This window comes from Aristolochia californica, unplaced genomic scaffold (genome assembly GCF_029961685.1).
Source record: "Aristolochia californica isolate CCGP_79_NKW_82.1479 unplaced genomic scaffold, dmAriCali1.0.hap1 SCAF_2, whole genome shotgun sequence".
NCBI classification, from domain to species: Eukaryota; Viridiplantae; Streptophyta; class Magnoliopsida; order Piperales; family Aristolochiaceae; genus Aristolochia; species Aristolochia californica.
Window position 1 is genome coordinate 45,533,779 of NW_027181881.1, and position 22,747 is coordinate 45,556,525.

The 22,747-nt window shown below is 38.3% G+C and overlaps 3 protein-coding genes and 1 pseudogene across 4 annotated transcripts; 1 reads left to right on the forward strand and 3 right to left on the reverse strand.

The window, feature by feature from the left end:
• Nucleotides 1-3,806: 3,806 nt before the first annotated feature.
• On the reverse strand, nt 3,807-6,785 carry LOC137956192 (GDSL esterase/lipase At5g03610-like). Its single transcript, XM_068803570.1, has 5 exons — nt 6,570-6,785; nt 6,287-6,469; nt 5,343-5,614; nt 4,211-4,517; nt 3,807-4,125 (listed from the first exon to the last, which is right to left on the reverse strand). The coding sequence occupies exons 1-5, from the start codon at nt 6,625-6,627 to the stop codon at nt 3,911-3,913; spliced, it is 1,035 nt and encodes a 344-aa protein (XP_068659671.1). The 5' UTR covers nt 6,628-6,785; the 3' UTR covers nt 3,807-3,910.
• Nucleotides 6,786-10,867: 4,082 nt separating this feature from the next.
• Nucleotides 10,868-15,500, reverse strand: LOC137955163 (protein MOS2-like). The gene is made up of 4 exons (XM_068802033.1): nt 15,480-15,500; nt 13,242-14,376; nt 12,642-13,120; nt 10,868-11,079 (listed from the first exon to the last, which is right to left on the reverse strand). The coding sequence occupies exons 2-3, from the start codon at nt 14,242-14,244 to the stop codon at nt 12,711-12,713; spliced, it is 1,413 nt and encodes a 470-aa protein (XP_068658134.1). The 5' UTR covers nt 14,245-14,376; nt 15,480-15,500; the 3' UTR covers nt 10,868-11,079; nt 12,642-12,710.
• Nucleotides 15,501-16,534: 1,034 nt separating this feature from the next.
• LOC137957237 (uncharacterized) lies at nt 16,535-17,669 on the forward strand. 2 transcript variants are annotated; one of them, XM_068804983.1, is made up of 2 exons: nt 16,535-17,036; nt 17,596-17,669. In XM_068804983.1, the coding sequence occupies exon 1, from the start codon at nt 16,690-16,692 to the stop codon at nt 16,993-16,995; it is 306 nt and encodes a 101-aa protein (XP_068661084.1). In that variant the 5' UTR covers nt 16,535-16,689; the 3' UTR covers nt 16,996-17,036; nt 17,596-17,669. The 2 variants fall into 2 exon arrangements, with proteins under 2 accessions (XP_068661084.1, XP_068661085.1); XM_068804984.1 differs by lacking the exon at nt 17,596-17,669 and adding an exon at nt 17,196-17,281.
• LOC137955164 (12-oxophytodienoate reductase 2-like) lies at nt 17,136-22,468 on the reverse strand (annotated as a pseudogene).
• Nucleotides 22,469-22,747: the final 279 nt, after the last annotated feature.

Here is a 22,747-nt window from a genome sequence, read left to right on the forward strand (position 1 = left end):
CATTTACACTTGATGAACAGAGCATTGAACTGATGGATGCCCATGAACCACTTGGAATTCATTAGGAGCGTACACCTTCTCCACTCCAAATTTCTAACCATTTTGCCAACCACCATGTGACGATTATCAGCAGTGTCTGGTATTTATCTGAGCGGGCACGCTGGGAGTTGGAGTTAATCCTGTTTTCCTCTTTGGAAACTTTCTATTTATCATGTTTTTAGGGAGACAAACATTCAAAGCTGCAACTTCAATTGACAGAAGAAGAATAGAACCAGACTCTCACCGATGTATAAGTCTTGTTAGGAATTAGACATCATAATTTAATACTAACGAGAGTAATAATAATTACAGAAAAAAACAAAATCAAACACGAAAAATACAAGATTTATACAGGTTCGCATCAAGGTGAGACTACGTCTTGTTTTCCACTGCTGTAATAATTCACTATGATGATAAAGCAACTATCAAGAGAAATCGCACACACTCGAGTGTTTTTCTCTGACCTATCTCTACTGCAATTGATGATTCTCCTCGATGATAACCCTAACAACAGCGCCCTCAAATATGAAGAGAAAACTAAGGTAATTCGTGTATCAACTTAACGTAAAACATTAATTAGACTCCACAACTTAACAGTATCCACCATCTGCAATAAATTGGGGAGTATCGATTGATAATAAACTGACTTTTTCCTCACGGATTATGGGATTTACATTTTTTAATTCTATAGAAGCAAAAAACTTAATGATCATCAATGATAACCCTTTGCGAAATGTGATTTTCTAAAACTAATAGGCATCTAACTTGATGTGCATTACTTCAGTTTTACAAAGCATGGTCTTTAGAAATGGTCTTTAGTTGTTTAGGTTGTAGTGTAGATTAATTTTGTGGAATGTGATTGAATTAAATATGATCCCTCTTATTTTGTTGGTCTTGTAAATCTGACCCTTTCCAATTGCTCGGGAAGCATCTAAACTCAATTGACAAAGGGAATTTTAATTAATCCTCCCCTCTCCGTTTCAAAGAAGAAAAGAGATTGGTGGATTAAAATGCATATCCATCTATCTGAAGAGAGAAGAGAGGAAGAGGGATGAAGAGTTTCCCTTCGGTTTGTCTTCTTCTCTGTTCAATTTTGGGAAGTAGGCTTGATTAAATGCCTAAAGGCTTTGCTTCTCCGAGATTATGCTAATGGGGACTTTTGCAACTCCAAAATCTAATTTTTTATTTCTCTGTATCGTAGAATCATAGGTTACGTTATATCGTAGGTTATTCCTTCCATTAATCCTCTACCTGCTCTCGCAATCTGTCATCTGGCAGAATGCTCGGAGACTTCCTCGTAACTGACAGGCTTAAACTCAGATAGAGCGTGATCGTTGAAAAGAAAGCTTGTCCCTGCTTGCCTGCTTTAAGCCTCCCAGTTGGGTTCGCGAATATTGTTTGAAGAAATGCATCATTGAGGAGTTAAATTAGTCTTCACCTGTGAGAAGAAGAAATCTGTCATTCGGGTCGTCTCTTTAACTCTATCAGAAGTGACGTAAAGTTTGTATTTGTAGTAGACACAACAGTTTAGTCCTTAATGCTCCAGGTCGCAGAAAACCATTTTAGAGAGGATGGGTCCATGTAAGGATCATTGGAGAAATCGAGGGTGAGCAGCTTCCCGTCTCCCTTAATACGTCGTTCGGTGGCCAGTCGAGCAAGGGTTCGACTGGAACCTCTCATAAATTCCCCCATAAAAGAATGTCTTGTACTACCATTCCTGGGTTGGGTCCATTTACGGATCAACAAGCACTGAGACGTGGACTTTGTACAGTATGTGTCGACATTTCTGTTTCTTAGCATCGATATATTGATCAATTATTTGTTCCAAGTTTGACCAGGAGACGAGAAATAAAAGCAAGGAAATTATTTCAATCGGATTACATAAGAATATTTCGTAATCTGCTCTTTGATCAATCAAAACAGAAATAACTCTGTTTTTATTTGCTTAGACTGGTTCTAGCTATCTTCCAGAGATGCGATCACCGGGAGGAAGGAGGGTCTCATAGTTTAGCACTTACTCTGTAGAACCTGTTCTGGAGATGAGCAGGCATCTGAAACTGAACGAGTCAAAAATTTATAGTGATTTTCCTTTGCTACAGAAGTTAAAATCCTCCTCTCGTATTAATATTAATTGAATTAAATATAGGGGGGGTTAGTGCCCCAAATGGATTTAAATATAGGGGGGGTTAGTGCCCCAAATGGATTCTTGAAGATCAAGTTCATGTCCAACATGAAGATCATGTTAGTCATGTACATGAAGATCATTTTCGTACTTGGTGTTAGTGTTGACGACTTCATGTGCACTGGAAAACAGTTTCCAGTGTTAGTGCCCCAACATGAGAAAAACATAAAAAACAAGAGAATCTTTAAACTTTTACAGTGCACTTAATTACAACATAATCCTTAAACCTCAAATTAGGTAAAACAACCATTATTACTACACGAATAAGTTATTTAATGTATAATTAAATATATTAATATATTTATTAATTGAATTAGATATTTTATTATGCATTAATATGGTAATTACATGAGCCAATGAAATACGTATATGATTAATTACAAATAATAAATAAATAACGTTATAAATAAAAAAACGAAAGTAATACGTTAAGTTATTAATTTATTAATAACATATGATATACTTTAACCTAAAAATGAATAATTTAAGAGAAAAAATTGATCTAATCATAACTTTAACACACAATATATTTGTATATAATATATTTTATGTATTATTAATTAATAATATATTATCACAAAATTTAAAACCATTGGTTTAATTAACTATAGAAATCGGATAATTATGCCAAAATAATTTATCAATTATTTATTTTAACAATATTTTAATTATGAATATTAAATCACTATTTTAATATAGTAATTTTAAAATCAAAATAATTATTTTATAAATAAAAATTATAAATTAATGATTTTTATGAAGATAGTTTAAACTTAGGAAAAATTAAACATCTTTGTCTTCCTCCGCAGTGAGTCAGCGGGCAACGGCGATGGCGACGGGGACGGGCTAGGCAATGCCGACAGAGGCGGCGCTCCGACGGTACGCCGAGAGGGAGAAGAGAGGGAGGCTGAGAAGCTCTGCAACAGAGCTCGACCTCCCGTGCTCTGCGGGAATGGAGACGAGAGAGGGAGCAGAGAATGAGAGAGGGTTGCGGGAATGATAGAGGGCTGCTGGAAAGGAGACGAAAGAGGGCTGCGGGAATAGAGACGAGAGAGGGAACAGAGAATGAGAGAGGGCTGCGGGAATGCAATGACAGAGAGGTGTGCGGCAGAGAGAGCCCCGAAAGACAGCCCCGCGCAAGAGTCATGTAGATGATTCTCAAAATCGGGAGGAAAGCACTTTCCGCCGTTTACTCTTGGGATATGAACTCCTGATTCATGTATATTCATGTACATGACATGAATTTTAGCGCCCCCTAACGACACCAGGACATGAACTGCGTAATGCGCATGAAGATCATGTCCTGAGTCATGTGCACTAACCCCCCAATAGCAAAGTGTAATTGGTCCAAGGCACTAAAGATTCTTAACAGTGAGAATGTAAACCTATTTCTTAATTTTCTCTTAATTTTTATACCCTCAAATATTAAAATAACACCCCACTGAACATAGCAATGTTGGGCCTTACTGGATTCTTTTCCTTTGTAAGATTCAAGTCCAATCAGTCACTTTTGCTTTGAAACAGAGACCGACTTCTTGGGCATTTGTTGCTGAAAATCTTTTCCAGGAAATATGAAATCCCAAACTTTAGTAAACGAAACTCAAACATGAAGCCCTTTTATTAAACCCAAAAAACACCTAAATACAGTCGAGCACAAACTGGTAGAGCAGAGGGAATTCCTAACAACAGCTAGTTATAGAGTTGATTAAGAGTCCCACGCAAGTAAGAGGAAATGGCAGACCATCCTCCTTGTGAAGGATGGACTCCGTCCCAAAAGAAGGTGGACTTTGGATCATCACAGATCGTATACAATTTGGCTCCACTAGAATCTACACTGCCACAAGTAGTTCCGGGTCTTATCCCCGCACAGCAAGGCTTTAAATGGTTTTCAAATCTCCGTTTCCCTGAAAAAGATTCAACAGTTTAAACAGAAACCAGAAAGTGGCTCCTCTGATGAAAAACTGAACGTTTGAGGAGACAGATGCATACCTTGGTTTGTTTGATTCCGGAACGCAAACATGAAGGCCGAGTAAAGATCGATAAGGGCGATGGTAGATTCGTTTTTGCTACTGTTATTGATCCCTTCCACAGCTTTCTGCAACAGAAGGTTGTGGAAGATGGAAATCCCATTCATGCTCTCGTTGCATTTCTGGTAGGAGGAGACGATGGTAGCGTCGGGCAGACACCCAACTGGCTCTATGGCTGTTACAGCAATCTTCTTCACTCCGATCTCTTGTATTTGCTTCAGGTTCAGTGCCAGTTGGTTGATTACAGATGCAACAAAGGTTGTCACGTTCTGTTACATGGCACCACATCAATAAATCAAGCAAACTGTTGAAACTTTCAGATTTTCCAGAACAAACCAAAGTTACGAAACGGCTTTAATTCATAGTTTCAAATGGAAACAAACAACAGATGCCAAAGGAGGTAAAGATCGATCATTCCAAGAAAACTGATCAAAGCACTGTAAACAGCTTCCAACTTCATATTGTGAATAGTGGGTTTTGTTCTGGAAGCTACTAACGACATCAAATTATGATATTTACTATAAGCAAAGAGTCAAAACGGATAATCGGAGACAAGGGAGGCTCCAGATTGCTGAAGATAAAGAAAAGAAAGAAATTCTGTGACGTTTTGGGAGAGCAGGTGACTGATAACACTTTATAAAAAGCTGTGCAGTGAGGAACGGACCCTCCAATAATGCATTCCACTTACAAGCCACAACACGTATAGATTACAGGAAATATGCAGCGTTTTATACTCTGAAGCGATTGCTTTCCTTTTCAGAAAACATGTTTCAAATTAATCTACAAGGACCCACAATCACCATCACTTTGTACAAAATATAAAAAAAAAATCACTCTGAAGAAAAAAAGAATCTGGCTAAGGAGAAGATGATCGATTAATCCATTATTTGAACTCCTTACAAGAGCTTAGTTGTCACCTGACTTTTTCCCCCCCTTTGAACTTCTTTATCATTTTATCCTGTCAATCAAAGCAAGTGTGACACTTTGAACCCCACTCCAACATAGCTCTAGTTTGTTATGAGATAAGAGTTCCATGTTTCAAATTATCAACCCTAGAAATATCCCAATAAAATATCTACAAAAATTTAAAATACCTGAAGGGAGCCATTCCGGGCCTGGTAGGCGGTATAGTCGTTGCCTGCGAGAGAGACCAAGGCAATGGAAGACTGAATATCCAGCTTTGAATAATTGCCTTCCTCAATCATGTTACGGAAAAGTTCAATCTGGGCCGTCAGATTCGGCGCAGACACCAACGTGTCAAACACTCCGGTCCCGCCGTAGGCGTAGTTCATTCCGTACCGTAACAGCTTCGGGCTGAGTCTTCTCCATTTGTATGGAAGCGGCGACCGAATTCGCAAAAGCGAAGCTGGATTCGCAGAATGACAGAAAGCGGGTTACAGAGATAAAAGAAGAAGACAATATAAAGAAAACTACGCAAGCTAGAGCCACTAGAATTTTTTTATGCTGAAAGTAGAGAAACAGAAGACGACAGGTGATAAAAAGGAAGAAAAAGACGAGGAGATGATAGAACCCTGACATGAAAACTGATAAAAACAACGAGAGAGAGAAAGACGAAGAAAAAGGGCATGTGGAGATCATATTTTACGGAAGAGTGGGTGCATGTGTGGAAAGAAGAAAAGAGAAGTCTGGAGATTAAAAGAAAGAAATACCTCTCGCTTTGGTAAAGATAAGAAGAGAAGAGGAAACGAAGCAAAGGAGTGGCAGCAGTCAACAGTGTCATGAGTAATGATCAGAGCCGGGAAGAAGACGTAGAAGACACTGCAGAAACTGGGATTACATTTTGAAATTTCTACAAAAAAAAAAAAGATTTTTGAGGTGAATTGAAAAATCTGGAGTGATGACGTCTAGAATCTCTGAGCAGACATGCACGGGCAAAGAAATTATGATGGTTCCTACCACAACATGTGTCTGTGTAGCATTGTCGTCTTATTAACGGAAAACTAAACATAATTAATTTTATTCTCAGTCAGAAAATATTGCAGAAAAACGAATCAACTTTTATTCTCCAGCAACTCACCCAAGAAATCTGTCAGGACTCTCCCATCGGACCAGCGGCCGGTGGGCCTGCCGGGGAAGGTGACCCCATAAGGCTCCTTCCACGACGAAGCTGCTGATTTCCTGAAATTTCCGGTATCAGCATACGAATCTCCGAATACAAACAGCTTCAACCGTCCATAACGGTGTGCGTCCACTCCAATCCCTGTCTCGCAAAACAAAAAGCTTTCACATCATAAATCATCTACACTCAATTCACCATTTTATTCAAAACAACAGAGAGAGAGAACCAGGAGTACACGCACCGCATTGCAGAAGAGCAAGGAAGACACAGAAACAGAAGAGTGTATTATCTTTCTCCATGAAGCCGATCAGAAGAGGCGGAGCAGGGGAATCCGAACAGTCGTGTGAAGGAAAAAATGTTTTCCGGCGAGATTCGGAAGTCCTCGGGAAGGGAAGGCTACTACACACAACTGGGTCGTCGTGCAAACGCGTTCAAAGTGGGGTGGGTGCGAGCCATCTTCGCTGGTGAGGATTTATAGGGGATTAAGAACCAACTCGTTCGGGTTTCTGAAATTTGTTTTTTAAATTGGATGGCGACCAAACTCGATCCAGGGGAGCCCACAACTGGGGAAGCCGGCATCCACCCACTGATGGCCGTCATCGGTAGGAAAAGGTGTCATCTTCCAATCCGCGTCTCCGAAATCTCATCCTTGCACGTTGCAAAATCTATTACCTTCGTCTCGGTTTGAAATCGATTATTAAGGTTTCTGAACCATGTTTGATCAATAATTGAGGTAAACTGCGCATGAATGGACGATCTTAACTCCATCTTACAGCAAAACACAGCTTAGAGAAACGAAAGGCTTCGGAATTTCTTACTAATTAATGTTTGGACCACCGAAATAGATGTAATTAAGACCCATTATTAAATCGCGATCGAGAGGCATGATTATACCAAACTCCATGGGGCTCACTTGGTAAGATTAAAGAATCGTTTTCTTGATTGGGATTTGCCACTTTAGCTCGAATTACATGGCGTGGAGTCAATTTCCTATCAATGTATGTTTTGCCTTTCAATATTGTTATCGATTGTTTCTGATCACAATAAACAAGCTTTCACTTCATTGCCAATTTGAAAATATAGTTCCATTTCATCTCAAGGGTTAAAAACCACGCCACAAAGCAACTAAAACGCAAGGAATTTCAACCAGTCCCCGTCCACAGTAATCTCCTAGGTAGACTTTCTTAATCAGAGATTTTTAATATTAAATAAGCCTAATCTTTCTCCGTCACGTTGCCATGGACAAACTGAATCGAGCCAGGGAGTGAGGTGGGGGGAAATAGCCTGAACCCAAGGGACAAATCTGCTCCCGAGCTCAACCATCCTCCTCTAATGGTCAATCTATGCCTTCAATTGATTAACGAAAAGGAAGTAACAAAGCAAAGTTATTAACGAAAAGATTCTTGATTGGCAATGAAGACGGATTACATTAACTATGAAAACAACTGCAATATTAAGATAAAGGTTTCGTCCCACATGCCACTTCTGTGGCTCCTTCTGCTTGTCATTAAGTGCTTATAACCAACCTTGTGAAATGCTGAAATTCCATAGACGATACTTTTGACACTTTTAAGGGTTTCTTTTGTTTTCTTCTCTTTCCGTGTTTTTAAAATATTATTAAAAAATTTTCTTTTTTACAATAAAAAAACGTTTTTTCTTTCTTCATTTTCTCTTTTCTCTACTATCGGTGTTTTAAGCTCTCATGAACTTGCTCTTGGGTTTTACCCCAAAAAGTCTCATACCAATAGAGATAGTGTCCACACTTATATATCCATGATCCTCACCACTTCTAACTAATGTGAGACTTTGGTCGTGTACCCAACAATCCTCCAAGGACCACCGAACCTCTCCTCAAATAATCATTCATCCATCCACTCTCTACTAACTTGGATTTTCCACTCCAATGTGGGGTTTTCTTGGCCTTTGAACACGGACATGAAGGCTGAGTAAAGATCGATAATGGCGATGGTAGACTCGTTTTTGGTGCTCTTGTTGATCTCTTTCACAACCTTGTGCGGTACAAGGTCGTGGAAGTCGGAAATCAGGTTCAGGGTCTCATTGCACGGAGCACACACCCAAATGGATCTAAGGCTGTTACAGCAAGTTTTTTATTCCTATTTCTTCTAATTGATTCAGGTTCAGTGCGAGTTGGTTGACTACAGTCGCAACAAAGTTTCTCCTCCCCTGTCACAACCCATAAGAGTATAATTCATCAAACGAGGTGAATTACAAATTGAGCAGGAAAGCTTCGACTATTCACAGAGATGCGTAAAAGTAATTACTCACGAACAGTTACAAATCAAGGAAACTGGGTCTTATGCTAAACCATGGATTAAAATATCTGAACCCAACAAATTGAATGATAAATTGAACGAAAGAAAGAAAAATAGAAATTACTGGTATCAATTGGTCTGTCGGGATCTCTTGTTTGAAACTTTCCGGTTTACCAGAACAGACGAAACTCAATTAATTAATCTCAAACTAATACACAGAAACAAAGTAACAAGCAACCAACGTAAATGAATAAAGAGGGGCAAGAAATGCCAAAAAGATGGTGACATATAATGCAATAGAAAGAGGTAAAAATTTGCTGAAAAGAATTACAAATGAGAAGTCGAAAGAAGAAAACATCGATGATTACAAGATGCTAACGACATCACTTGGTGATAGTTCCTAAGTGAAGAGTCAACTAAGCATATTAGAGGAAATGATATAAAGCCAAATGAGCCTCCTGATTGCAGAAGATGCAGAAGGGAAGGGAATTTTGCTACGTTTTGTATGGGCAAGAGGAATCGGCCGTCCCATTTAGCGTTTTATTTATTAGTTACAAACCCTGGTTTTGCAGCTCATTGAACGGACACTACCCTTGTTTAAGATAACGAGTTCTTAAGTTTCAAAGTTATTTTAGAAGATAGGATATATATCTTTGGATTTTTATATGATCCCACCGTAGGCGAAGTTCATTCCTTGTCGAAACAGTATCTGGTTGAATATGGGAGCGACGACTGGATCCCCTGAAGAAAAGTTGCAATGGTTGAGTATGAGCACAAAATGACAGAAAATGAGTTACAGATGTACTTTCTCGGAACCCATCAGCCTTCGTTTGTCCGCCCTCGTGGGGATATTCATTCCATGCGGAGATCTCTGAACAAAAGCTTAAACTAATCATCTTTGTTCTCTTTTCTCTCTCTCTTTTCTTTTTCTTTTTCTTTTTCTTTTCTCGTCTCTTTTCCTTTTTTTTATTCGTTCGTCTTCCTCGCTTATTGTTTTTTTGCTTCGTCTCGTCTGTGGAGTTGCTTTTATTTTATTCACTTTTACCTGGCTTACCCCACATGTTTCACGAGCAACCCCTCTGACTCTCTCTCTCTCTTTCTTGGCTGCAATTTTTTAAGACAGTAAAGATTTTTTTGCAGATTTCCCTTATTTTTCTTTATCCATCACAGGAAGGTGAGTTCTCAGCAAATATACTGCATCTTTTTGCTTCTGCATGTATCATTTATCTGAAATTTACCCAGAACAAAAGAAACTAGCAAGCTTGTCTGCAATGGCAATGTCAATGATGGTTCCTGCTGGCAATATGTTGAACTTCGTTCATGGGTCATTTGTAGGATCAGTAAAAAACGTGTTATCTCCATTACCCTATGCTCAAATGGTTCAAAAATGAAATGCTCCACGCGCATCAACGGAGGATTTGTTCCGCCCGAGTTCAGAAGGAGCAAGACAGGTTGATTTGGAGACATTCGTCTAGTCACATCAGGTTGAGCATGATTCACATGGAGGCTCAAGCTGCTGCATGGAAAGTCGAAATTCACTTTTGTCTGAACAAGAAAATGAATTTCTGGGGGCAACTATGGAGGAGCAGAAGGTGGAGCCCTTCGCCATGTAGCTTCATCGGTTGATCCATCTCGTTGGTGGACTCCTTTTGGTAGTCATGTCTGCAAAGTGCCATCTGATACAGAGCTCAGTGTCCCAGTCCACGCATTTCTGTCTGACATTTTCGGTTTCAAGTACCCAGATTACCAAACACATTTTAAGTCTTGTTCACATGGGTGTAAAAAATTGAACATTAGTTTACGAGGTAAGACCAGATATTATAAATTATGATCGACCCACCGTAATTGACTTCGAGGCTACTGCCTACGTGTCTGTACATGCATTCACTCTTTCTTTTAGTGTGTCCATGTTTGGAAAGCTGTATCCGGTGACCCCTTAACAACATACTCCAGAGTCATCCTCTTCACATTTCCAATACCATCCTGCATGTGACCCCTTCTCAACATTTCATTTCCAACTTATGTCTTACACTAATTGGACTCGCATAAAGCAAAACACATGCCACACTTTGGTTCAGAAAACTGACATATTAAAACACTCAGATTCCCATTAAGAATGTTAATCTATTGGAATGATGCCAAAGAATGCTCACCAGTCATCATCACGATAATGAACAAGAGTGTTGAACTCCTTACAATTCATTCACCAAATCGTTATTGTAAACTTTATATATATAAATATAATGTAGGATAATACACCCAAATTGGTATTTCAAATCGAATGATACAGGCGGGACAGAGAATGTGAAGTGAACCTAATGTCAGCTATCCATCTGCCACGCACGTACAGAAGAACTCCACTTCCATAAAGCTAGTTAATTTTGAGAGCCTTAGGATAAAGATTACTATGTTGAGACACAAACCAAAAAGCTTGGTTTCCAAAGTTGAAATGAAATTCTGTACATTGAATCCTCGCCTCTGCACCCACAAGACAGAAAAGAACCCACCATGAGAGAAAGAACAAAACTGAAAACATGCATGAGCAAGAAGCCATTTCTTAGAGGTGTAATTTTATTACAAAAACAAGGAACAAAACATTTACTAGTGGTAGTATTAACCTTAACACAAAACATAGCAAGACTTCAAAACCCTAGGCTTCAAACAGTCATCATTCCAAGCAGGTCTGTTCAAAGTACAGAAAGACCAAGTGCAGGGACCACTTAGTCATCACCAGTTCTTCACAAGAAAATATCTTGTAAGCCTCTTTGAAAAATCTTAAATAAGGTTGCAGAAAAGGATCTCAAACATATAACAAAAGGCTACGGATCCTGCTATCCCCGCCTTGCAAGAACGAGACAACATTACAATGTTGCCATTTACAATACTCAGTAGATGACACTTCAAAAAAATAACTCGGTAACTCCAATAACTGAAACTGCCCTTCAAGCCATTAGTCTTTGTTGTTCAGGTGGTCAAGTACCTTTCTTTTTGAAGCAGTCAAATGGCTTTCTTATTTATTTATAATCGTTTTTAAATGGATAAAGAACAGATTGTTTATTTTTTCTTTTCAAAATATTATTTGTATATTACTTTCTACGTTTGTTTTTTTAATTTATACATGTGGCTGTGCATAAAAAAAGGATCAAGTAGAACATCTTTTTTCTACAAAAACAAAAGGTAATAAAGAACTCCTAGATAATTAGTTATTGATAAGAAGGTTGTCTACATTGGATTTCTAGAAAACAATATGAGCGTTCTAATAACCCACCAAAAACCATCTCTGACATATAAGGCATTCATATACACAAATAATGTAGACAGAGATTTGTTAGTAACTGTAGACAATTTGAAGTTTACAATCCACGACTTGTCATCTAGGCTGTCTAGGACAAATTATAGAACCATCTTATTACATTGTACCTTCCACTTTCACAATGTATATAAATGAAAAAATAAATAAACCGTTATTTGGTACTTTATCTGCATCTCGGCATTTTTTTTTTGAAAAGCATCTCAGCATTTTATAAGAAAAAGCATCCCTTCAAGGATAACAAAGAAGAAGATACAACATAGTTTGACATATCAGTCAAGTACCAATAAGACTGAGTTGAGTTGCATTTCTCAATCATTTATGCCCAAACTGAATGAAATAACAGTGCATCACTATGTTGATGATAAGGAAGTTCCACTAATAACAATTGTTTACACTGCACAAGTTACTCTTTTAATTACAGAATCAGGATTCTCACCTTGATGATGTAAATGATTCAAGAGCATATCATGATAAAAGAAAAACAAAAAAGTAAGGATGTGGCACTAATGAAAAAATGGAATTCAGCAGGCAAAGGGAAATCAAAGCAAACAGGATACATGCAAAATTAGTTCCTCCAAAAATTAAACTACATAAAAACCATCTATCAACCCACATTGACAAAGAAAAAGAGGCTCACAGAATTCATAATAATGAATGGATATACTTTTTCAGTCTTTGTACTACAGAACTTACAAAAGCAAATACAGTCATCTATTTGTAGATGTACCTGAAGTTTACCAACGAACCCATTTGGTAATATCGCAAGCAATCAAGACGAGAACTGCATTCATTAGAATCAATATCCAAGATAATTTGGATCTCTAATATATTCTGCAATTTGTACCAAACACACAGTTAGAAAGGCTTGACCATCTGCATCCCGAATAATCCCAATTTCTTTGTCCACATTTCTCTCCACTAAATTCTCGAAGACCCTTTTATGCTTCCCAAACAACACAAGAACTGGACCCCCTTTCTTAGGCAAGGCCGTCTCCAGATTGTCCTGATCAACACCCTGTATGAACTCCTTACTCTCGTCCATGGATATGTCACAAGTATAAGGCCCAACTACATCTATGGCCTCTTCTTTTTTCAAATAAAGCTTCCCACCCTTGAAAGTTTTACTAACTTCTCTCACCCTAATATGACTCCTCAGCCATGTTACTGGAGCCCTATCATCTTGTTCGTGTTCTTCTCTTCTTTCTCCTTCTCAATTCCTTCTGTCTTTCTTCTTCTCTCGTTTCCATTCTTCCCAACGAGGTTCTTCCCTTCTTTTTTCCTCTCTACGACTCTCTTTATCATTGCTTCTTGCTTCCTTCTGCTCATCTCTCTTTTCTTTTGTCACTCCAATCAGAAGATTCTTTGCCATTGACATTCAGTTCCTGCAATTTTCTCGAACACCTCTCCTCTTCAATTGAACCCAACTCAGCAACCTCATCAAATCCAACAAAGACCTCTTCTTCACTTTTCACCAACTTCAAAACAACTGAAGAGTTTCTGGAATCACTGTTCAAAATTTCCACCACCTGGCCCTTTAACCCAGTATGTATACCACCGATAATCCTAACAACTTTTCCCACCACTATGCCTTTTGGTTCACGCGGAACCAATTTCTCATCAATGCCAACTACATGGCGGATCCTCCCACCAGTCCCTTTTGGTGCAACAAGCACTGTTGTGTCTGGACGGTCGGAATTATGAACTTTTTTCTTCTTATCATGCTCTTCTGGTACAAATCCTAGCCCTTCCCTATTCTTTCTTCGCACGTACTGTACAACCTTCACATCCTCTTTTGCATTCCTCCCTATCCCTTTCCCTTCCGACCACCCATATCCTGCAAGTAAAGCTGCACCAAAACTTTCCACAGGCACTGCTTCAAATTCATCAAACCCACGATCATCTGGTAAACTCTTCATGTCTTGATGGAACTTCTCCAGCATGATATTCTCAATTGAATTGTTACTTGCTGGTGCTGGAGGTTTTTTCTGGTCATTGTTATCGTGGGACCTGAGATTCAAGCCATAAGAGATATCAGGCTTGTCAGCTGAAGAGGCAGAAGTGTCCTCAAGCTCAAACAGCACAGGGGAGTGGCCACTTTTGTCCTCCATGGGTAGGTCAATGTTCCGCATCTTCTTTGGCGGGCACCATGTGTTTTCCTTGGGGGGGATGATGAGCTTGGGGGCCTCCATTAGAGTTTTGGAGGAATCAAACTCGGTGACATAATGGAATTCCGCTGCCTCACCTTTGGCCGCCTGGTCTTGGTCAAATTTCAGTGAGGGTTTAGAAGGCCTGGAGGAGGACTTTGATGGGAGAGAAAAGGAGAGCTTCATGATCAACACCGTAAAGGTGCTGCAAACCAGTGGTAAATCTAAACCCGAGGTTCCAAGGTTCTCTCAACTGCCAAAAGTGTCTCAAGAATTGTTGCCCTCATGGACCAATATCCTGGCTGCTGCAATAAGATCCTGTCACCAAAAAAGTCCAAATTATAAGGAAAATGGATTAACTGTAGTTTTAACTGTTCAATAAAATAAAAAAAATTATAGTGTGATTATGAAACACAACCTTGTAGACTGGCTCAACTAGGTAGATAACTCCTTCAATGTAAACTTAAAAGGAAAGTGAATCACCTAGTGAAAGAGGAAGTGAATGTCTCCGAGTTGGTCCTACTTTCCCTAGCGAATGTGTTGGAGATTCAAGTTACTTTAGTGTTATTTGTTTTGATCATTGAAAAAACTTTGAAAATTACTATGTAATTGGGAGGAATCAACAGAAATGGAATTTAAGTTTCTCTAGCTAGACATAATTGGTTTAGAGTATTGGAATAATTGTGACAACAGGAGCTCTATAAGTTATTGCACATGTTGCATATCGTGCTATGTATGCCAAGCTCTTAAGAGGCGCGTTCAGAAGCTGCATGAGCTTTCATTTAACACATGAAAACATAGCATGAGTGACTTGGTAGAGGCATTGAGGACACCAAAATGCTCATTCTTAATTTTCATTAATAGAAAAGAAAGGTGAATAATCAAATACTGCTAGAAGAGCAGCCCAAGAAAAATCAATATCACAAATCACCAGATATCGTTAAATTTCAACATTCACGACCTCAACAAATTTTGTTAAAGCAATAGAACTCTTCTCGACCCAAAAAATTGAAACCTAATTCTCAATTAGCATAAATCTCAAGAAGAATTCTAAGTCACCTAATTCTCTCTTACCAGTAATAATACTTCTTCCGACCAAAAAATAAAAAACGAAGACACAAGGTGCAAGAAGAGCAGAAAACAGTAAAACCTCATCTCGGTTAAAGAAGAGACCTCTTTTCATAGCATAAATGAAACATGTTATTCTTACATCATCTTCTTCCTCAAACTCTTACGGAAAAGTAGAGAAGCGCGTGGAAATTTCGATTACTTCTCATGGATTAGAGAAGCAGCGAAGAGAATTTAGTTAGTCGTTAAAAAGGGAGGAACCCCAAGAGGGAGGTCCCAGCAGCAACTCTTAAGCGAGACCGGTCGCCATGGTTGATTCTAAGAGTCAGAAAGAGAGAGAGAGAGAGAGGTACCTGTTCAAGATTCGTCCGGCGAGGAAGGGAGGGATCCGAGTCAAAGAGGAAGTCTTATGGCTTTAACAGACGAAAACCGTGTGGCATCGAACCGAGCCGAGACCGACCCTGTTCGTGAATAACTCTAACTTGGCTCGTTTTCGGTTCAGTTTGATTTGAATATAGGTTTCCGACTAATTTAAGTAAACAAACCGAACCTGAACGAAGCTTGGTTCGGTTTACGAACTTACAAACCGGCTCGTTTACTTAAACAGCTCAGTTCGGTTCGTTTATAATCAGGGCTACGTAATTCATATTAGAAAGATCTCAAGAGAACAAATGCAATTAAAAAGGCCAATAAAGAGTTTTAAGACCTCGTAGATTAGGTTACGCATGATGTTGATTGACCCAACATAATCGACTAACTGGTAGGTGAAAGTGAAACTATGAAAAAGTAACTTTCCATCTACACCATTGAATGAAGCAATTTAAAGAAATCTGTCATTATATTAGGTCTTTCCAGTGAAACAATTAGCCTTGTTGTAGCTCTGACTTAGACTCACAAGCAACCCTAATTTTGCAAATTTATGTTGCACCAGTTTTGACTAACTACCAACTTCGTTGTAGGGCTCCAACCAAAACTTGCACCCACCTAAAGTGGGTTAAGTGGGGAGCCTGACCTGTCACATACAGGTTTTGCAGTAAAAAAAAACAGTTATGGGTTGGCTCGGGGAGGGAGAGATAACTAGTACCTTTTGACTGAGGGATCCTAAATTTGGTGTATATATATAAGGCCGATCAAATCATGATCGAATGGTTGAGATAACCATTTCATATATTTTGATCAACGGGGTCTCTGTGTATATATATATATATATATATATATATATATATATATGAGATAAAATTAAAAAATGTTTTTATATAATATAATCATATGTAAAAATATTTTAGCATTTCTCGCAAGGAACGGCACGGATGGGGTGTTTTGCAGAGTCACGGGGCAGAGTCGGGTCTTCTAAAGCTCAGCCTCAACTGGTTGCCATGGCTACACCCACCCCAACCACCAAGAAGAGAGACCCTTCCCCTTCCAGTATTTTTCTGCTACCTCCCAACCACCTTGGATGACCTTCAATCTTTCCCATAAACCAATTCCAGCTTTAAGAAGCCAATAGAGCATGAGAAGAAAAGACGAACTGTTTCAAGTTATTCTTCACAGATTGAAGCCAAAATGGTATCATCGTCGTCGTCAGTAATGGCGGAAAGTGTCTCCTGGTACTCTGCGCTCTTGCTGGCAATGCTGCTTCTGTTGAGATGTTGTGAGACGGGAGAGCGTCAACCGTCAATTTGGAAGCCCCAGAAGCCGCGACACTCCCCCTGCGATGAGATATATGTGGTGGGGGAAGGAGAGACTCTGCATACTATCAGTGAGAAATGCGGAGACCCGTTTATCGTCGAGGAGAACCCTCACATTCATGACCCAGATGATGTATTCCCGGGTCTGGTCATCAAAATAACACCGTTCAGAGAGAGATGACTCCGGCTCTCAAGTTCTTCAGACCTCTTCTCGACAAGGAGGTATTGTCTATTTGTACTCAATCCTGTATTGCTCTGTAAATCATTAGCCCAGACCTCAAGTGTCTTTGTTGGGGAAGATCGGAAGTTTTAGTTTAGTTCTTAGCTGTACAGAGTTTTTCAAGCATCAAGTTTGTTTCAACGATTATATCCTTTTCGCAGAAGCTCATACTCAAACTCGGTCATTTACAAAGTGTGCATCTTGAATTACCTGGGTTGTCATGGTGAGAAAACGCAAAATATCCAAGTATCAAGAATCGAGCCGGGTTAGTTTGTTAAAATAAATCCTAAATAGATACAAGATTTTTAAAAATTATACTTATTACTCAGTAAAAGCTACTTTGGTAGTTATATTGTGATGGACATAAACAGCCCATACAAGTGAAAGAGGGGAACTGGTTCTCCTTATATTATAGCTCAGATTGAAGGGTTCATTAGTTAAATACTACAAACTACTCATTTTTTAGATACAGAATAGCAGTGAATCCTTTAAATTTACAATGACAAGAGAAGTTCAATGGGTTGAGGTTCTGTGATCAATGGCTCCAATGTCCTGCTGCAGATTGGCCAACATAGGCACTTCAAGACAAATGGGGATCACAATGAAATTCCCAACAATCAAGAAAGAGAAGGGGCAAATCTCCATTGTAAGTCAGGTTTAGCCAAGAAAATCCGGCCATATGGAACCAAATCTGCATAATTTTCTTCTCATTGGTAGAAGACTGTAGGGAGTAACCAGAGAACACCCCCCCCCCCCCCCCCCCCCCCCCCCCCCCCCCCCCCCCCCATCAGCGACCCACCGAGGCTCAACCATATGGACATAGAGAAATCCATACCAATTCAGAACTTGAACAGTAAGAAGACGTAGAGCTTCAGTGTCTGAATCTTTGCTTTCAGTATAATCAGCAAATGGACCTACTTCCAGGGCAAAACGTCAATGACTCTCTAAGCTTCCACCGTACTGGTCAAGTTCTGTCATTGGCCTGATCTTTCAGGAACTGATCAATCAAGTAATCATGAGCACCATGGATCTCAAATCCATGAAATTCTGCACATGAGAAAATACTAAACAGCTTAAGGAAGAAATTGTAAGTGATGGAACTTGAGAGACTTGCTTCACAGAAAGAAATCCACAAGATGCAATTTTAAAAAAGGAATCTGGAGATTTGTTAAAGGAATCAGGAGAGCATAAACTGTGGCATTCTCGTTCACTTCATTGCAGGTATACAGACTAAACAGATGCAACTTTAATCAACTAATTGTTTTTCAGGCAAGTGAAGTAGAGAAGTTATTATGTGAGGAGTTACGTTACTGTGATGTAGAAAGAGCGCATACATAAAAAAGCATTAGTGGGACTTTGTGTCAACCTGCAAAGCCTACTTTTTGCAAGCTGATGACCATCCAAACAGAATCAAAAGAAACAGCAAATGAAACAGATATCTGAAATAATTTTACATTGTAGAGCAAAAAAAATTCGAGCTTGGGAAGTTCTATAAAATCTCTGTTCTCTTTCTTTTTAAAGCCAACAACTTCTACTAGGAAGACTTTGACTTATTAATATTATGGAACCCAGATTTATTGACTAGGTGATGAGTTGTAAGACATCTAAAGAAATTTAGGTTACACTGGAATCTATTTTCTTTCAGGAGAGGAATTTAACCAAAGTGTATGATTTGTATGCCAAGTATTTCAACATGCAACAAGATAATAGTTTTGCTGCTCTACTGAATTGCAAGGTGTCTTTCAAGAGATTAGTGTGTTTCATCCTTTTGTTACAAATGCATATCAACTCCAAAAAGGAAAAGTCATATTCAAGTAGCACATTTCCTAGAAAGACTTGGACTAGAGTAAGATGCAATATAAGCTTAGGTGTTGGCAAATGATGAATGACCACTCTTGAGAAGGTATTTAATCTCATTGTTTGAGCTGAAAGTGCAGTAGTGAATAAAGATGCAGAGGAAACTAAGACAAATGAAACTACAACTCTCAATCTCAATTCTGCCTCCACTAGATTTGACACCCCTAGAGGATGTGGAGGGGGTGGAAGAGGTCGTGGTCAAGACAATTCAAATTGTGGTTGTGGACTTGGCAATAAAGGTGATAGGACATGTGTCTACTATGGAAGAAATAAGAATTTTTTGGACTAGTGCTGGGATAAATTAAAAAAAACCAACATGGGCCAACTCTAGTGTAACTGATTGTGAGAAAGTGTCCGCTAATGAGACTTAAGGAGAAATTCAGTATTTACTTCAGCGATTTAATCAATTGATGTCACTTCATCATCCCCCACACCACAAGACACCGGTTCTTCTTCCAATGCGAGTGCCACCATGGCAAACTCAGGTACAATTATACTACATGTGTCATCTGGTCCCTCATGGATCATTGATTTTGGAATATCCACACATATGATAAATATGTCCACACAATCATATCAAACTACCACCTTAGATCATAGGTTCACCTAAAAAGTTCAGGGAGAGGGTATTGTACGACCTACTTCACACATGTCACTATCCCAAGTTTTCTTTGTTCCAATATTTCCTGTTAATCTCTAGTTAGTAAGTAATATTACTAAGTCTTTGAACTGTTCCGTAACATTTTACCTTACATCTTGTGTTTTTCAAAATTTGCAATCAAAGAAGACGATTGATTCCAAGCATGACAAAGGTGAGCTCTACTTTCTAGATGATGTCTTTATTCCAAAGGTTGTGGCACTCTCAACAAACACTTCAACATATTTGTTGCACTTGCGCTTGAAACATGCATCTTCAACTAAGTTACGTTACGTCCTTCCTTTTTTGTCATCTGATTTGTCCTTAGAGTGTAAATAGTGTCAGCTTAGGAAAAATTGTAGAGCTAATGTTCCAACTTGTTTTAGTCAAAGTTCCATTTTTTTTAATTAGTTCACTCTAATGTATGGGGTCTATGTTGAGTCCAAAGCATTTTTTGTTTTAAATACTTTGTGTCCTTTATAAATGATTTTAGTAGAGTAACATGGGTTTAGATGTATTTAAAAAGTCTTAGATGTACTTAGAAATCATAAGTCTTAGATGTATTTAAAAAGTTTTTTCAATGAAATAAAAACCTAATGTAGGGTTTCATTTGCATTTTTCATACAAATAATGGTCTGAAGTTTTTTAACAAAAAAATTAACTTTTTTTTTTATGATTTTCATGTAATTATACATCAAATTTCATGTGTATACACCCTTCAACAAAATGTGGTTGTTGAAAAAAATAGGCATATACTTGAGGTTGCTTGCACCTTATTATTTCAAATGCATGTTCTTTGTCCTTTGGGGGTTATGCAATCTTAACCTCATGTTTTTGATTAATCGTATATCATCATCTATATTACAAAGACATATTCCCATCCAAGTGTTAAAACCTTAATGCAAGGAACTTGATGTATGTCCTAGGGTATTTAGTTCCACATGTTGTGTTCATTCACTTGGTAATACTAGTAACAAATGATCTCTTTGCTCCATTAAATGTGTTTTTTTAGATTACTCGTGTTATTAGAACGGATACAAGTGCTACAATCCTATTACAAGAAAAACATATTTTTTTAGATGTTAAATTTTTTTCGAGTACACTTTACTTTCTACATTGAGCCCAGTTGAGGAGATTTTAGTTGTCAACAATCCAATTCTTATAACTATTATGGATATTTCAAGTGCAAGTACTAAACCTCATGCATCCACTACCATCACCTTCAAAGCCACTGTAAATGTATCAATAATGTTGTGTACATCAACAAGAGCCTCCTTCTCTAGTCCAACCATCACATTCTTTATCTACAAATTCTGAATTCTCCGATTCAAACTTACTCATTGCACTCCAAAAAGCAAAATGGTCATGTACTTTTCATGTAATATCCAAATATGTGTCTTATGATTTTTTGTCACTTGCCTAAGTGAAAACAAGCTATGGATGAGGAGATGAAAACCTTGGTTTCTAGGGGCACATGGATGTTTTGTGAACCATAAGGATGCTGCCATTGTAGGGTGTTGGTGGGTGTATACCATTAAATACAAGAATGATGGGAGTATTGAAAGGTATAAAGATCAATTGGTGGCCAAAGGATACACCCAGATGTATGATATTAACGTGTTTGAGGCATTCTCCCCAATTGCTTGTCTAACTTTTATTAGAATTTTAGTCTCTATGGCAGTCAATAAATGATGACCCTTACATCAATTAAATATAAAAAATGTCTTTCTTTATGGTGATTTCCAGGATGAAATGTATATGGAACAACTTCTTGGGTATGTTGCTCTTAGAGAAATTTAAAAGGTGTGCAAATTAAAAGGCTATTTGTGGTCTAAAGTAAAGTCTCAAGACTTGGTTTGAAAAGTTCAATAAGGTGGTTATGAACTTTGGTTTTATGAGAAGTAAATAACTTTGGATTTATGAGAAGTAAAACAATTAGAAGTAAATAACACAATATCTACAGACTACAAGAGATGTTTCTTTTTATTACTTTTATTATGAGAAAAAAAATTGATGAGTAAGGCTGACACCTGAGTGTAAAATGGTTTTTTATTTATAGGTCATTATGAATTTTTTTAGAATAAACATTAGCAAATACGGATATGATTACAGAATTAGTAGTACTTGTATTAGACACCCTTCCTAAATGCCAGATTTGACAGAAGAAGGTCCAACCTTTGTCATGAACGGCCTTCATAATGGGTTTCCAAGCTTCTGTCTGCTCTGTCCAAATACCAGGTGTATTGGGGTGCCTACACTTATGAAATACAAGAAAAGAAATATGTCAAAATAAAATAGCACAAACAGCTTATTGAAGGACCTAAGTTTGGTCGAGGAGTGAGTGACAAAATTGAGTCATGGCTGTGGGCCTTTCTATTGTGAGGTTGCAGTCTTATATGCTACAATGCAAGACTGGAGAACGTCTTCGCAAGATCTTACCCTTGCTAATGGTGCTAATACGATCCTGAAAATGACGAAAAATCAATAACAAGAAAAATCGACAGCTTACTCCTTGTTGAAGTTGGTCTCGATAGCCTTAAAACTTGTGCTATCCCAAATGCAAGCTGATGCGAATGACAGAAAAATTGGAGCTAAGATTCGTCCAGCGAGCTTGGAGAATGAAGACACACACAGCCTTTCAATGTAGGAAGGGAAAAAGTGGGAAAAAAGAAAAAAGGAATGAACACAACGAATCTCCCTGTAACTTTTAGACAAAAAACAAGAAAGAAAAAGAAATCCCCTCAAATAAACTGATATGGAAAGAATGTCATCAATCTAGAAAGTAATAATGAATGCAAACCATTGAATTCTTCTCCTACTTACCTATGAGAAAGATGGAATTTCCCCATCTCTTTAGGAGTGGGAAGAGGTATTTTCGCCGTTTGAGCTTTTTCTTCTTCCTCGCCGATGTCCATTTTCCTCTCCCGCTTATCCCCTCATGCCCCAATCAAGCAATTCATATCAGCTCTTAAGGAGTGGCAGTGCGCCACCGTCATTAAATACGTTTTCCCGCACTCTTTTGAAAATTGAAATAAATTCTCTTTCCGTTTTTATTTTTCAAGTTTGCCTTGTTTTTACAAAAACTTTTTCCGGCGAGAAGGTCTGAAATTTGAAATATAATATAATATATGAACCCAAATAGCAAATCATACCATACGGGATGCGGTCGTGCGCCGGCAACTCAAGACAGCGAATAAAACAAAAAAAAAAAAAACCAAA

Coding starts and splice junctions, on each gene's coding strand:
- LOC137955163 (XM_068802033.1), bottom strand. CDS start 14,244: ATGAAGCTCTCCTTTTCTCTCCCATCAAAGTCCTCCTCCAGGCCTTCT. Junction 13,121..13,241: donor GAGTGACAAAAGAAAAGAGA/GATGAGCAGAAG, acceptor GGAATTGAGAAG/GAGAAAGAAGAGAAGAACAC.
- LOC137957237 (XM_068804983.1), top strand. CDS start 16,690: ATGGTATCATCGTCGTCGTCAGTAATGGCGGAAAGTGTCTCCTGGTAC.
- LOC137956192 (XM_068803570.1), bottom strand. CDS start 6,627: ATGGAGAAAGATAATACACTCTTCTGTTTCTGTGTCTTCCTTGCTCTT. Junction 6,470..6,569: donor CCTTGCTCTTCTGCAATGCG/GTGCGTGTACTC, acceptor TTTGCGAGACAG/GGATTGGAGTGGACGCACAC. Junction 4,518..5,342: donor CCCGGAATGGCTCCCTTCAG/GTATTTTAAATT, acceptor GCCATGTAACAG/AACGTGACAACCTTTGTTGC.